This window comes from Heptranchias perlo, chromosome 28 (assembly GCF_035084215.1).
Source record: "Heptranchias perlo isolate sHepPer1 chromosome 28, sHepPer1.hap1, whole genome shotgun sequence".
Lineage (NCBI taxonomy): Eukaryota > Metazoa > Chordata > Chondrichthyes > Hexanchiformes > Hexanchidae > Heptranchias > Heptranchias perlo.
In genome coordinates, this window is record NC_090352.1 from 167,771 (window position 1) to 182,073 (window position 14,303).

The 14,303-nt window shown below is 45.3% G+C and overlaps 1 protein-coding gene across 2 annotated transcripts in view; it reads left to right on the forward strand.

Annotated features, from left to right (window-relative positions):
* Positions 1-14,303, forward strand: part of LOC137344767 (carbohydrate-responsive element-binding protein-like) — a 400,141-nt gene that overhangs the window by 151,592 nt on the left and 234,246 nt on the right. The window contains exon 1 of one of the 2 annotated variants that reach the window (XM_068007893.1): positions 3,262-3,352. The exons of the other annotated variant lie outside the window; for it this stretch is intronic. Coding sequence (XP_067863994.1) covers positions 3,277-3,352 — 76 coding nt within the window. The 5' untranslated portion in view covers positions 3,262-3,276. Of the gene's footprint in view, positions 1-3,261; positions 3,353-14,303 lie in introns of those variants that run through there. 2 annotated transcript variants of the gene reach the window in all.

Below are 14,303 nucleotides of genomic sequence, written 5' to 3' on the forward strand. Positions count from 1 at the left end.
CACCTTTAACCTTCACCCACTCATGTTATACTTTATCGTTTGCACAGACATAAAGCACCTGTTTAACTCTTCTGCCACCCACTTGCCTTTATCTGTAATCCTGCCCGAGTCACTCAGAAAAAACCCAATTTGTTCTTGGACCGACCTCTGATTTCAAACGTAATCAAAAAATGGTCTCCTATTATTTTGGCTGCATTCAACTGTGCTTCTTTCTAATTTCATTTTAGCTTGCCTAATATTTTTTGTTAACGTGAACTGCTTCTTATGCCTTTTCCCTGGCTGAAGGAGAGAGGTTCGGAGAATATAGAAGATTAAGGGATGATCTAATTGAGGTGTTTAAGATGATTAAAGGATTTGATAGGGTGGATAGAGAGAAACTATTTCCTCTGGTGGGAGAGTCCATTCAGGGGTGATGTCAGGAAGCACTTCTTCACACAGAGGGGAGTGGAAATCTGGAACTCTCTTCCTAAAAAAGCTGTCGAGTCTGGGGGTCAATTGAAAATTTCAAAACTGAGATTGATCGATTTTTGTTAGGGTTACAGAACCAAGGCGGGTAGATGGAGTTAAGATACAGATCAACCATGATCCAATTGAACGGTGGAACAGGCTCGAGGGGCTGAATGGCCTCCTCCTGTTCCGATGTTCCTACTTCTATCTCCCTTTTTTTCAGCCTCTCTCAGGCCATTCTCCTCTCTTCCTCTGGCCATGCCACAATTCATCTCTCCCTTCTCTGATACTTTACCTCCCGTCCAATTCCCACCCTTCCCCATCACTACTCCTCAGCTTTCCTTCTCTCGTGATGCCCGTCACTGATGAAGCACTGATCATCAGAGTGCCTGTCACTGGCCTGTTGCAGTCTCCTGAATTCTTCCCCACTCTGACCAGACCCCCTAATTTGTATCATCATCAGACTTAGATTCCTCCCGTACCGATGTCCAAATCATTTAAATAAATGGAGAACAGAAGAGGTGCCACCACAGATCTTTGAGCCCACCACTGCCCACATCTGAAAATCATCCATTGATTCTCACTATTACTTTCTGTCTCCATCCACCCATTATCCACACGACTACACTGCCTTTAATAACTTGAGCCTTACATTTTGTAATAAGTTTCTTATGTGCCACCTTATCAAATGCCTTCTGGAAATCCATCCATAACCACAGGTGACTCATCCACGGTCCGAGTATCACTTCCATAGAGCAGCTCATCCTTATAACCGCCAATATCCTAAACAGATTCTAATGCCTCTCTCGGGGGCCGAGGTGAAAGGTTATAAAGCAAGGCGTTGCTCGGGAGACCGAGTGGATAGTGGCTGGACAGTGCAGATTGTACGTGATGTGTGTGAAGGGAATGGCGGCATAAACCAGAAGGCCTTTTCTCATTCCCTTCTTTAATCTTATTAGGGCAGCACAGGAAATTGATGAAACTTGACTTTCACAGGCAAAGGGAGAGTGTTGCTGTCGATGGGAAGCCCTTGAACATTCAGCACATCCGTGGGTTTAGTTTAAATGTTTCCTTTTGAAAATATTTTTATTTTCAGAGTTCTTTCGACTTTGCTGCTTTTTATCCCCTTGCTCAAACAGTCAGTGTCACAAATGCATGATCTCAGCACTGGGTTACCCCCAGTCTCAAGTCTGGCCACATGGAACAGGCACAAATACAAATATTAGTTGCAGTTTATTTTAGAGATTGTGAATGGGCCAGTGCTCATCTGAACAATCACACCATTCTCCTCCTCCTAAGTAAACATTGATCTCCTGCTGGCAGCCCCTACTACCTTGCACTGACCAGCCTACATCACATGTGAGTCTAGACATTGAGTGTTGCAGACTATTCAACTGTGGAGGGCATCACTGTAAAATATGATCTTGCCCTAACATTGGCACTTTGCAATCTTTCCTGCAGAAGTTTCTGGATACTGAGCAGGAACAGAAACCTTGGCTGATTTTTCTTCTCCCGAGGGGAAGGTGCTGAGGTCAATTATAGCCCTTACTCTCATTCCAGCTAAGATCAGCGAGCTCAGCATAGCCCAGGAATGGAATCAGCAGCCTGCCTAGTCTGCCTGGTTAAACTACTAACTGCCTTAATCAGCTGATCCATGAAAGTACCAGCGGTGGCTCAGTGGTTGCACCCTCACCTCTTGTGGGTTCAAGTCCCACCCCAGAGACTTGAGCACAGAATCCCGGCTGACACTTAAGTGCAGTGCTGAGGGAGTGCTGCACTGAGGTGTCGTTTGTCAGATGAGATATTAAACCGAGGCCCTGTCTGCCCTCTCAGGTGGATGGAAATGATGCCATGGTACTATTTGAAGAAGAGCAGGGGGCTTCTCTCTGGTGTCCTGGCCAATATTTATCCCACTGTCAACATCACTAAAGCAGATTATCTGGTCATTATCACATTGCTGTTTGTGGGATCTTGCTGTGCGCAAATTGACTGCTGTGGTTCCTACATTACAACAGTGACTACTTCATTGGCTGTGAAGCGCTTTGGGCCATCCTGATATCGTGAAAGGCACTGTATAAATTCAAGTTCTTTCAAAGGAGCTCCAGGCTTATAATTCTTAAGTTTGTTTTAAAAATACAGGAAAATGGTTAAATGGATCCTACGCCCATCTCTTTTGGTTTTATAATACTGGAATATGGTTTCAGAAATGGACTCTGAATTTTCTTTTTAAATATTGAAAGTGGCAAGACCCATTCCTACTGAGATCGTCAACCTTGGAAAACCAGATACCCTTGAGGTTTAAACAGAAGTATAGTAACCAATGTAATAGGAACATAGGAACAGGAGTAGGCCATTCAGCCCCTCGTGCCTGCTCCGCCATTTGATAAGATCATGGCTGATCTGTGATCTAACTCCATATACCTGCCTTTGGCCCATATCCCTTAATACCTTTGGTTGCCAAAAAGCTATCTATCTCAGATTTAAATTTAGCAATTGAGCTAGTATCAATTGCCGTTTGCGGAAGAGAGTTCCAAACTTCTACAACCCTTTGTGTGTAGAAATGTTTTCTAATCTCGCTCCTGAAAGGTCTGGCTCTAATTTTTAGACTGTGCCCCCTACTCCTAGAATCCCCAACCAGCGGAAATAGTTTCTCTCTATCCACCCTATCTGGTCCCATGTAATCAGCACTGCGTGGGTTAAACAGAACTGGCATCTGCCAATCAAAATCAGAAGCAATAGTGATATAAGACTTCATGTTCCGTCTCCCAGACAGGCCTCTGGAAACGGTAACAGCAGACTGCTTCATAACAGTACACAGTGCAGGTGGCAATGGCAGGGTGGGAGGAACTGCAAGCAATCAACTCTGATCAGTTTGCTGAAGGACAGGGTTACAACATCTCTGAGGGTAAGTTGAGCGTCAGTCCATTGAATACTTAATGAACGCGGCAGCTTACATCCTCCATGTGCGTTTTCTATCGTATAACAAATGAACCTGCTGTGGTTTTATTCGTGGACAAGGAGAAAAATAAAACAATGCCTGTTTCTCTCTTCCTATAACTCTCTCTTTCTGTCTCTCTCTTTTTCTGTCTCTCACTCTTTCTGTCCTCATTTTTTGCCTTCTCTCTCTTTCTGTCTCTCACTCTGTCTTCTCTCTCTTTCTGACTTCTCTCACTCTTTCCATCTTCTCTCTCATTTTGTCTCTCTTTCTGACTTTCATTCTTTCTGTCTTCTCTCTTTCTGTCTCTCACTCTTTCCATCTGTCACTTTTTCTGCCTTCTCTCTCTTTCTGTCTTCTCTTTCTGTCTCTCACTCTTTCCATCTCTCACTCTTTCTGTCTTCTCTCTCTTTCTGTCTTCTCTCTCTTTCTGTCTCTCACTCTTTCTGTCTTTTCTCTCTTTCTGTCTTCTCTCTCTTTCTGTCTTCTCTCTCTTTCTCTGAAACTTTAACTCGTGCAAAGTTTGAAGAACTGAATATGGATCTCTTCCGATCAACTATGAAACCTATGCAGAAAGTCATGGAGGATGCTGATCTGAAGAAAACAGAAATGTTTCTGTCTTCTCTCTCTTTCTGTCTCTCTTTCTGTCTCTCTTTCTGTCTCTGACCCTTTATCTCTCTCTCTCTGCCTTCTCTCTCTTTTTCTCACGATTTTTGTCTCTCTGTCTTCTCTCTCTCTCTTTCTGTCCCTCTCTCTTTCTGTCCTCCCCTCGCTTTCTGCCTCTCACTCTCTTTCTGCTTCTCACTCTGTCTTTCTCTTCTTCTGTCTTCCTTTCTCTTTCTGTCTCTCACCCGTGTCTCTCACTCTCTATCTTTCACTCTCTTTCAGTCTTCCTCTCTTTTTGTTTCCCTCAAAGGGTGAATCGGTCAAAAGCTACAAAGAAATATATGGAAATTGTAACATGGAAAGAGCCCGTGTTGGTGTTTAGAACTATTTGCTTGTGTGGAGGATAATCACATTTACCCACTTTTTCCCACTTCCCTCTTCCCCCTCTCCAATCTAATCTTCAATGTTGAGATTGTTTCTGCCTCAATCACTAACTCTGGAAGTGAATTCCACAGCCTCACAACTCTCTGTGTGAAGAAGTTTCTCCTTCCCTCTGTTCTAAATCTCTCACATTTAATCCTGTATCTATGAACCCTCGTTCTTAACCCCTCAATGACTGGAAACAGTTTGCTTCTATCTACCCTGTCGCAGCCTTTCATAATTTTAAACACTTCTATAACATCGTCCCGTAATCTGTATTGATCGAATGAACAAAGCCCCAGGTTTTCAAATCTTCCGTCATATTTCTATTTCCTCACACCAGGCAGCATCCCGGTGAACCTGAGCTGTTCCCTCTCCATTACCCAACACTCTTCCTATAGTGCGGAGCCCAGAACTGCACACAATACTCCCACTGAGGTCTTATTACCTCGGCTTTTATATTCTAAACCTCGTGATAAAACCTAGAATTCCATCAGCTTTGTTGGAGCCTCATTAACCCGAGGTGCTGCCTTTAATGTCCTGTGAACCTGTGCCCCCAATTGCCTCTGCTCCCCCACATCACCGAGCCTACTCCCATTCACATATCATCAACGCTGTTATTTATTTTACCAAAATGCATCACCTCACACTTACTGACATTGAATTCCATTTGCACTTTTTAGCCCATTCTTATTGATATCCTTTTACTGCTTCCTTTGGACTTGTAAAGAATTAACTGTACCTCCTATTTTAGTATCAGCTGCAAATATGAACATCACTTCCTCTAGACCTAGATCCAAGTCACTGATATAGACAGTGAGCAGAAGTGGCCCCAGAACTGAACCCTGTGGGACACCACTACATACTTCCAACCACTCGGAGAAACTGCTCTGAACTCCTACTCTCCGGTTTTATCCTTCTTACTGGTTTTTAATCCAGTTTGCTATCCTCCCCACAATTCCATACCCCTTAATCTACTCTAACAATCTCCCATGTGGCACCTTGTCAAAGGCTTTCTTAAAGGCTGACTCGGGCCATACTCCAAGCATTCTTTACCAAAAGCAAAATCACAACAGTGCACAATCTCCAACAATGTTTATGATCCAACCATCATAAGTGGCTGGAGCCAGAATAATAAACATAGGCCCGAACTTTCAACCACGGCATGGGCATAATGGGCGACTGGAAAGGATAATCGGGCGGGTGTATAACTGATATCACCCAACCCGATATCACCCGGTCACATATATCCCGATACCATATCTCTCGATCCCATATCACGATCCATTATCCCCGATCCCATATCGCCCAATCCCATATCACTCAATCCGATATCTCCCGATCCCATATCTCCTGATGCAATAATGCCCATTCCCAAATCACCCGATCCCATATTGCCCAATCCAATATCCCCTGATCCCATATCTCCCGATCTGATATCGCCCAATCCCATATCACCTAATCCCATATCCCCGATCCCATATTCCCTGTTCTGATAACTCACGATCCCATATCCCCTGATCCCATATCTCCTGATCCCATATCGCCCAATCCCATATCTCCCAATCCCATATCCCCGTTTCGATATCGCCCAATCCCATATCCCCCGATTTATGAATTTATATGGGTTTTGAGGTCAGTTTTTCCCTCGCTGATTTTCTTCCATTTGTTATTCTAAAATAACACCTGAAGAAACAAATAAAACTTTATTTTGTTAACTTGTCAAAAAGTGATTATGAAGGTGCTCAGCCATTTAAAAAAAAGCACACCAAGCACTGGGGTTCATTTCTGGAGGGATAGAATTGAAAAGCAGAGAGGTTACGTTAAACTTATAAAGAACCTTAACTAGACCACACTTGGGGTACAGTGCACAGTCTCCATATTATAAAAAGGGATAGAGAGGCACTGGAGAAAGTACAAAAAAGATTTCCAAAGGCAATACCAGAACTGAGAGGATATAATTATCAGGAAAGACTGAACAGGCTGGGGCTTTTTTCTCTGGAAAAGGGAAGGCTGAGGGGTGACCTGATAGAGGTCTTTAAAATTATGAAGGAGTTTGATAGGGTAGACGTAGAGAAGATGTTTCCACTTGTGGGCGAGACCAGAACTAGGGGTCATAAATATAAGATAGTCACTAATAAATCCAGTGAGGAATTCAGGAGAAACTTCTTCACCCAGAGAGTGGTGAGAATGTGGAACTCACTCCCACAAGGAGTAGTTGAGGCGACTAGTACAGATGTATTTAAGGGGAAGCTGGATAAACACATGAGGGAGAAAGGAATAGGACATCCAGGGTTAGATGAAGTAGGGAGGGAGGAGACTCGTGTGGAGCATAAACACCAGCATGGACCTGTCTGGCGGAATGGTTGTAAATACTATGTCCTTCTGTGTTATGTTTTAGTGTTTTTAGAGCATCTTTTTCTCATGTAAGTGACCCAATGCCATTTTCTGTAACCTGAACTTAGCCCTTACAATCTGAAAGCTGTATCTTTTACTTGCTGCTGTATGAGGTTCCTATCACCTGACTCTAAAATTTGTTTCCTGGTCAATCCAGAGAGCAGAAAATATCAAAATTAGACTTGCTTTATACAGACTAATACTACTGCTGAAATGTATTTACAATTAGATTACTTATAGAATCAAACATATAGACAAAATACTATACAGTGCAATAAATACATGTATAAACACTCTGCTCAGTTAACAAGAGATTACCCTGATTTAAGCCGCAACTCACTTGACATAGAAATAAAGACCTGGATTTTCCAGTCCCCTCCTGGTGATTTTCTGGTGGAGTTCGGGCAGATAGGACCAGAAAATTGTGGACACACACCCCGACATCCCCACCTTCTCCAACTTTCCACTTGACAGGCCCGATAGCATTGCTAACACCTGCCCATTGGTGGGCACATGCTAATGAGGCAGACACATGCTAATTAATCTGGAATTTAAAAACTAGTATCAGTAATGATGGCCATGAAACTACCGCACTGTCGTAAAAACCCATCTGGTTCACTTATAATCTTCAAGGAAGGAAACCTGCCGTCCTTACCCGGTCTGGCCTATATGTGACTCCAGACCCACAGCAATGTGGTTGATTCTTAATCGCCCTCTGAAATGGCCGAGCAAGCCACTCAGTTGTACAATCTCGCTAAAAAAAGTCATAATAAGAATAAAACCAGAGGACCACCCGGCATCGGACCACTAGGCACCGGACACGACAAAGGCAAACCAAGCCCAGTCGACCCTGCAAAGTCCTCCTCACTAACATCTGGGGACTCGTGCCAAAATTGGGAGAGCTGTCCCACAGACTAGTCAAGCAACAGCCTGACATAGCCATACTCACAGAATCATACCTTTCAGCCAACGTCCCAGACTCTTCCATCACCATCCCTGGGTATGTCCTGTCCCACCGGCAGGACAGACCCACCAGAGGTGGCGGTACAGTGATATACAGTCAGGAGGGAGTGGCCCTGGGAGTCCTCAACATTGACTCCGGACCCCATGAAATCTCATGGCATCAGGTCAAACATGGGCAAGGAAACCTCCTGCTGATTACCACCCACTGCCCTCCCTCAGCTGATGAATCAGTCCTCCTCCATGTTGAACACCACTTGGAGGAAGCACTGAGGGTAGCAAGGGCACAGAATGTACTCTGGGTGGGGGACTTCAATGCCCATCACCAAGAGTGGCTCGGTAGCACCACTACTGACCGAGCTGGCCGAGTCCTGAAGGACATAGCTGCCAGACTGGGCCTGCGGCAGGTGGTGAGCGAACCAACACCAGAGAAAAACCTTCTTGACCTCGTCCTCACCAATCTACCTGTCGCAGATGCATCTGTCCATGACAGTATTGGTAGGAGTGACCACCACACAGTCCTCGTGGAGACGAAGTCCCGTCTTCGCACTGAGGACACCATCCAACGTGTTGTGTGGCACTACCACCGTGCTAAATGGGATAGATTCAGAACAGATCTAGCAGCTCAAAACTGGGCATCCATGAGGTGCTGTGGGCCATCAGCAGCAGCAGAATTGTATTCCAGCACAATCTGTAACCTCATGGCCCGGCATATTCCTCACTCTACCATTACCAATAAGCCAGGGGATCAACCCTGGTTCAATGAGGAGTGTGGAAGAGCATGCCAGGAGCAGCACCAGGCGTACCTAAAAATGAGGTGCCAACCTGGTGAAGCTACAACTCAGGACTACATGCATGCTAAACAGCGGAAGCAACATGCTATAGACAGAGCTAAGCAATTCCACAACCAACGGATCAGATCAAAGCTCTGCAGTCCTGCCACATCCAGTCGTGAATGGTGGTGGACAATTAAACATCCCTAATTGCCCTTAAGAGGGTGGTGGTGAGCCGCCTACTTGAACCGCTGCAGTCCGTGTGGTGACGGTTCTCCCACAGTGCTGTTAGGAAGGGAGTTCCAGGATTTTCACCCAGCAATGATGAAGGAACAGCGATATATTTCCAAGTCGGGATGGTGTGTGACTTGGAGGGGAACGTGCAGGTGGTGTTGTTCCCATGTACCTGCTGCTCTTGTCCTTCTAGGTGGTAGAGGTCGCGGGTTTGGGATGTGCTGTCGAAGAAACCTTGGCGAGTTGCTGCAGTGCATCCTGTGGATGGTACACACTGCAGCCACAGTGCGCCGGTGGTGAAGGGAGTGAATGTTTAGGGTGGTGGATGGGGTGCCAATCAAACGGGCTGCTTTGTCCTGGATGGTGTCGAGCTTCTTGAGTGTTGTTGGAGCTGCACTCATCCAGGCAAGTGGAGAGTATTCCATCACACTCCTGACTTATGCCTTGTAGATAGTGGAAAGGCTTTGGAGAGTCAGGAGGTGAGTCACTCGCCACAGAATACCCAGCCTCTGACCTGCTCTTGTAGCCACAGTATTTATGTGGCTGGTCCAGTTAAGTTTCTGGTTAATGGTGACCCCCTGGATGTTGATGGTGGGAGATTCAGCAATGTTTTAATGCCGTTGAATGTCAAGGGGAGGTGGTTAGACTCTCTCTTGTTGGAGATGGTCATTGCCTGGCACTTGTCTGGCGCGAATGTTACTTGCCACTTATAAGCCCAAGCCTGGATGTTGTCCAGGTCTTGCTGCATGCGGGCACGGAATGCTTCATTATTTGAGGGGTTGCGAATGGAACTGAACAATGTGCAATCATCCGCGAACATCCCCATTTCTGACCTCATGATGGAGGGAAGGTCATTGATGAAGCAGCTGAAGATGGTTAGGCCTAGGACACTGCCCTGAGGAACTCCTGCAGCAATGCCCTGGGGCTGAGATGATTGGCCTCCAACAGCCACTACCATCTTCCTTTGTGATAGGTATGACTCCAGCCACTGGAGAGTTTTCCCCCTGATTCCCGTTGACTTCTATTTTACTCGGGCTCCTTGGTGCCACACTCGGTCAAATGCTGCCTTGATGTCAAGGGCAGTCACTCTCACCTCACCTCTGGAATTCAGCTCTTTTGTCCATGTTTGGACCAAGGCTGTAATGAGGTCTGGAGCCGAGTGGTCCTGGCGGAACCCAAACTGAGCATCGGTGAGCAGGTTATTGGTGAGTAAGTGCCGCTTGATAGCACTGTCGACGACACCTTGCATCATTTTGCTGATGATTGAGAGTAGACTGCTGGGGTGGTAATTGGCCGGATTGGATTTGTCCTGCTTTTTGTGGACAGGACATACCTGGGCAATTTTCCACATTGTCGGGTGGATGCCAGTGTTGTAGCTGTACTGGAACAGTTTGGCTAGAGGTGCTGCTAGTTATGGAGCACAAACCTTCAGCACTACAGCCGGGATGTTGTTGGGGCCCATAGCCTTTGCTGTATCCAGTGCACTCAGCCGTTTCTTGATATCACGTTGAGTGAATCGAATTGGCCGAAGACTGGCTTCTGTAATGGTGAGGATATCGGGAGGAGGCCGAGATGGATCAGTCGGTACTTCTGGCTGAAGATGGTTGTAAACGCTTCAGCCTTGTCTTTTGTACTCACGTGCTGGACTCCGCCATCATTGACTTGTGCCTTGTCAATGGTGGAAAGGCTTTGGGGAGTCAGGAGGTGAGTCACTCGCCGCAGAATACCCAGCCTCTGACCTGCTCTTGTAGCCTCAGTATTTATGTGGCTGGTCCAGTTAAGTTCCTGGTCAATGGTGACCCCCAGGATGTTGATGGTGGGGGATTCGGCGATGGTAATGCCATTGATTGTCAAGGGGAGGTGGTTAGACTCTCTCTTGTTGGAGATGGTCATTGCCTGGCACTTGTCTGGCGCGAATGTTACTTGCCACTTATCAGCCCAAGCCTGGATGTTGTCCAGGTCTTGCTGCATGCGGGCTCGGACTGCTTCATTATCTGAGGGGTTGCGGATGGAACCGAACACTGTGCAGTCATCAGCGAACATCCCCATTTCTGACGTTATGATGGAGGGAAGGTCATTGATGAAGCAGCTGGAGATGGTTGGGCCTATGACACTGCACTGAGGAATTCCTGCAGCAATGTCCTGGGGCTGAGACGATTGGCCTCCAACAACCACTACCATCTTCCTTTGTGCTAGTTATGACTCGAGCCTTTGGAGAGTTTTCCCCCTGATTCCCTTTGACTTCAATTTTACTTGGGTTCCTTGGTGCCACACTCGGTCAAATGCTGCCTTGATATACAGGCCTCATGGATGTTGTTTATTTGGAATTGCAACTGTCTCAGAATTGCCCATTGTCACATTGCCGATCAGATTGTCCAGCAATTCCCAGGGAGATTTACACCTTCGATGTTAGAATGGTTTTCATTCCGAGCTGCACTCTCACCTCACCTCTGGAATTCAGCTCTTCTGTCCATGTTTGGACCAAGGCTGTAATGAGGTCTGGAGCCGAGTGGTCCTGGCGGAACCCAAACTGAGCATCGGTGAGCAGGTTATTGGGGAGTAAGTGCCGCTTGATAGCACTGTCGACGACACCTTCCATCACTTTGCTGATGATTGAGAGTAGACTGATGGGATGGTAATTGGCCGGATTGGATTTGTCCTGCTTTTTGTGGACAGGACATACCTGGGCAATTTTCCACATTGTCGGGTAGATGCCAGTGTTGTAGCTGTACTGGAACAGCTTGGCTAGAGGGGCAGCTAGTTCTGGAGCACAAGTCTTCAGCACTACAGCCGGGATGTTGTCGGGGCCCAGAGCCTTTGCTGTATCCAGTGCACTCAGCCGTTTCTTGATATCACGTGGAGTGAATCGAATTGGCTGAAGACTGGCATCTATGATGGTGGGAATATCCGGAGGAGGCCGAGATGGATTATCCACTCGGCACTTCTGGCTGAAGATGTTTGCAAATGCTTCAGCCTTGTCTTTTGCACTCACGTGCTGGACTCCGCCATTAACTATTCTGTCCATTCATATATTTCATATAACAAACCAGTTTATTGGTTTACAGTTGGCCTCCTCTCACTCGGGTACTTTTTGGTCCATCTTACAAAAGGTAGGTCACATGTCCAGGGCCACGCTCTCCAGGATACATAACAAGGGGCCTGTTACTGTCTGGCCCATGTTCTTCTTTAGCGAGTAAAATTGATCTCCAGTTTGCAGTGGATACAAGGTACACTTGTAGGAGTGATGGTGATTCTGAACCCAAGGTATTTAGTGCAGACCACAGATTAATACGAGGCAGTGGAGCCCCCTTGCAGCATTTCACTTCCTGTTTCAGAGAAGTCACTTGGCACTGTCTGTGGTCTCTGGTGACCTTTATTGTTGCAGGTCTAAAATCTGATCAGTAGTATGACGCTGTTAAAGAGGCAAGAAAAATGGGAACGGTCATTGTGGTGGTGGGGATTAAATAGGGAAGGTTGTGGAGAGGAAGTGGAGAGCCACAGGCCACGTGTCGGGGAGGGGATTGGGAGGTCAGCACTGCTCGTCATTGCCACAGAGAGATGCTGGATTTCCTGGAGATTGTGCTTCACGTTGGGGCACTGTGGAGGTGGGGAGTACACAGTACGCAGTATACAGTACACAGAATGCAGTATACAGTACACAGAATGTAGTATACAGTGCACAGTATACAGTACACAGAATGCAGTATACAGTACACAGTGCACAGTATACAGTACACAGAATGCAGTATACACAGTGCACAGTATACAGTACACAGAATGCAGTATACAGTACACAGTGCACAGTATACAGTACACAGAATGCAGTATACAGTACACAGTGCACAGGTTACAGTACACAGAATGCAGTATACAGTACACAGAATGCAGTATACAGTACACAGTGCACAGAATACAGTACACAGAATGCAGTATACAGTACACAGTGCACAGTATACAGTACACAGAATGCAGTGTACAGTATATAGTACACAAAACAGTGTACAGAACACTGTGCACAGAATACAGTACACAATGTACACTGCACAGCATACACAGTATACAGTACACAGTGTACAGTATGCAGTATGCAATACATAGTATATAGTACATAGCACACAGTATACAGCACACAGTATACAGTACACAATATACAGCTCACAGTACACTATACACAGCGAACTATATATAGTACACAGCACACACTGCACTATATACAGTACATTGTCCATTATACACAATCAACAGTATATAGCACACAGTGCACTATATACATTACACAATATACAGTACAATATATACAGTACATAGCACGCAGTACACTATATGCAGTATACAATATACTGTCCACTATATACAGTACACAGCACACAATATACAGTACAGTATATACAGTACACAGCACAGCACACTATATACAGTACACTATATTCAATATACAACCCACTACATTATATACACCACACAGTACAATATATACAGTACATTATAGTATGCAACACACTACACCATATACAGCAAACATTACACTATATACAGTACACAGCACACATACACGATATACAGTACACAGCACACAGTATACTATATACACTACACTATATATAGTATGCAACATGCTACACCATATACAGCACACATACACTATATACAGTACACAGCACACAGTATACTATATACACTACACTTTATATAGTATGCAACATGCTACACAGTATTCAGTACACAGTCCATAGTACACAGTACACTGTCTATATTACACAGTACATAGTACACTGTCTATATTACACAGTAGTCAGTATATGGTACACAGTCTATAGTACACATTATACTGTACATAGTTTATATTACACAGTACACCATCTATAGTACACAATATACTGTACACAGTTTATAGTACACAGTATGCAGTACACAGTCTGTATTGCACAGTACACAGTCTAAGGTACTCAGTACACAGTATTTGATACATAGTCTATATTACACAGTACACGGTCTGTATTACACGGTGCACTGTCTATATTACACAGTACACGGTCTGTATTACACGGTGCACTGTCTATATTACACAGTATACAATGTCAAATGTTTCCGATGGTGTACAATACATGTGAAGCTGCAATAGGAAATATTTACCTGTGTAAAAACATTAGGTATGGGGAACTTCTGTAAATATGATGTTAACACATTTCCTTTTCAAACGGCCACGGGTTCAAGTCCCACTCCAGAAATTTGAGCACATAATCCAGGCTGACACTCTAATGTAGTACTGAGGGGGTGCTGCTCTGGTGGAGGTGACGTCTTTCAGATGAGAAGTTAAACCGAGGCCCCGTCTGCCCCCTCAGGTGGGTGTAAAAGATTCCAGGCACTATTCGAAGAAGAGCAGGGGAGTTCTCCCCGGTGTCCTGGCCAATATTTATCCATCACCCATCATCACTAAAAAGGATTATCTGGTCATTTATCTCATTGCTGTTTGTGGGATCTTGCTGTGCGCAAATTGGCTGCCACGTTTCCTACATTACAACGGTGTAACA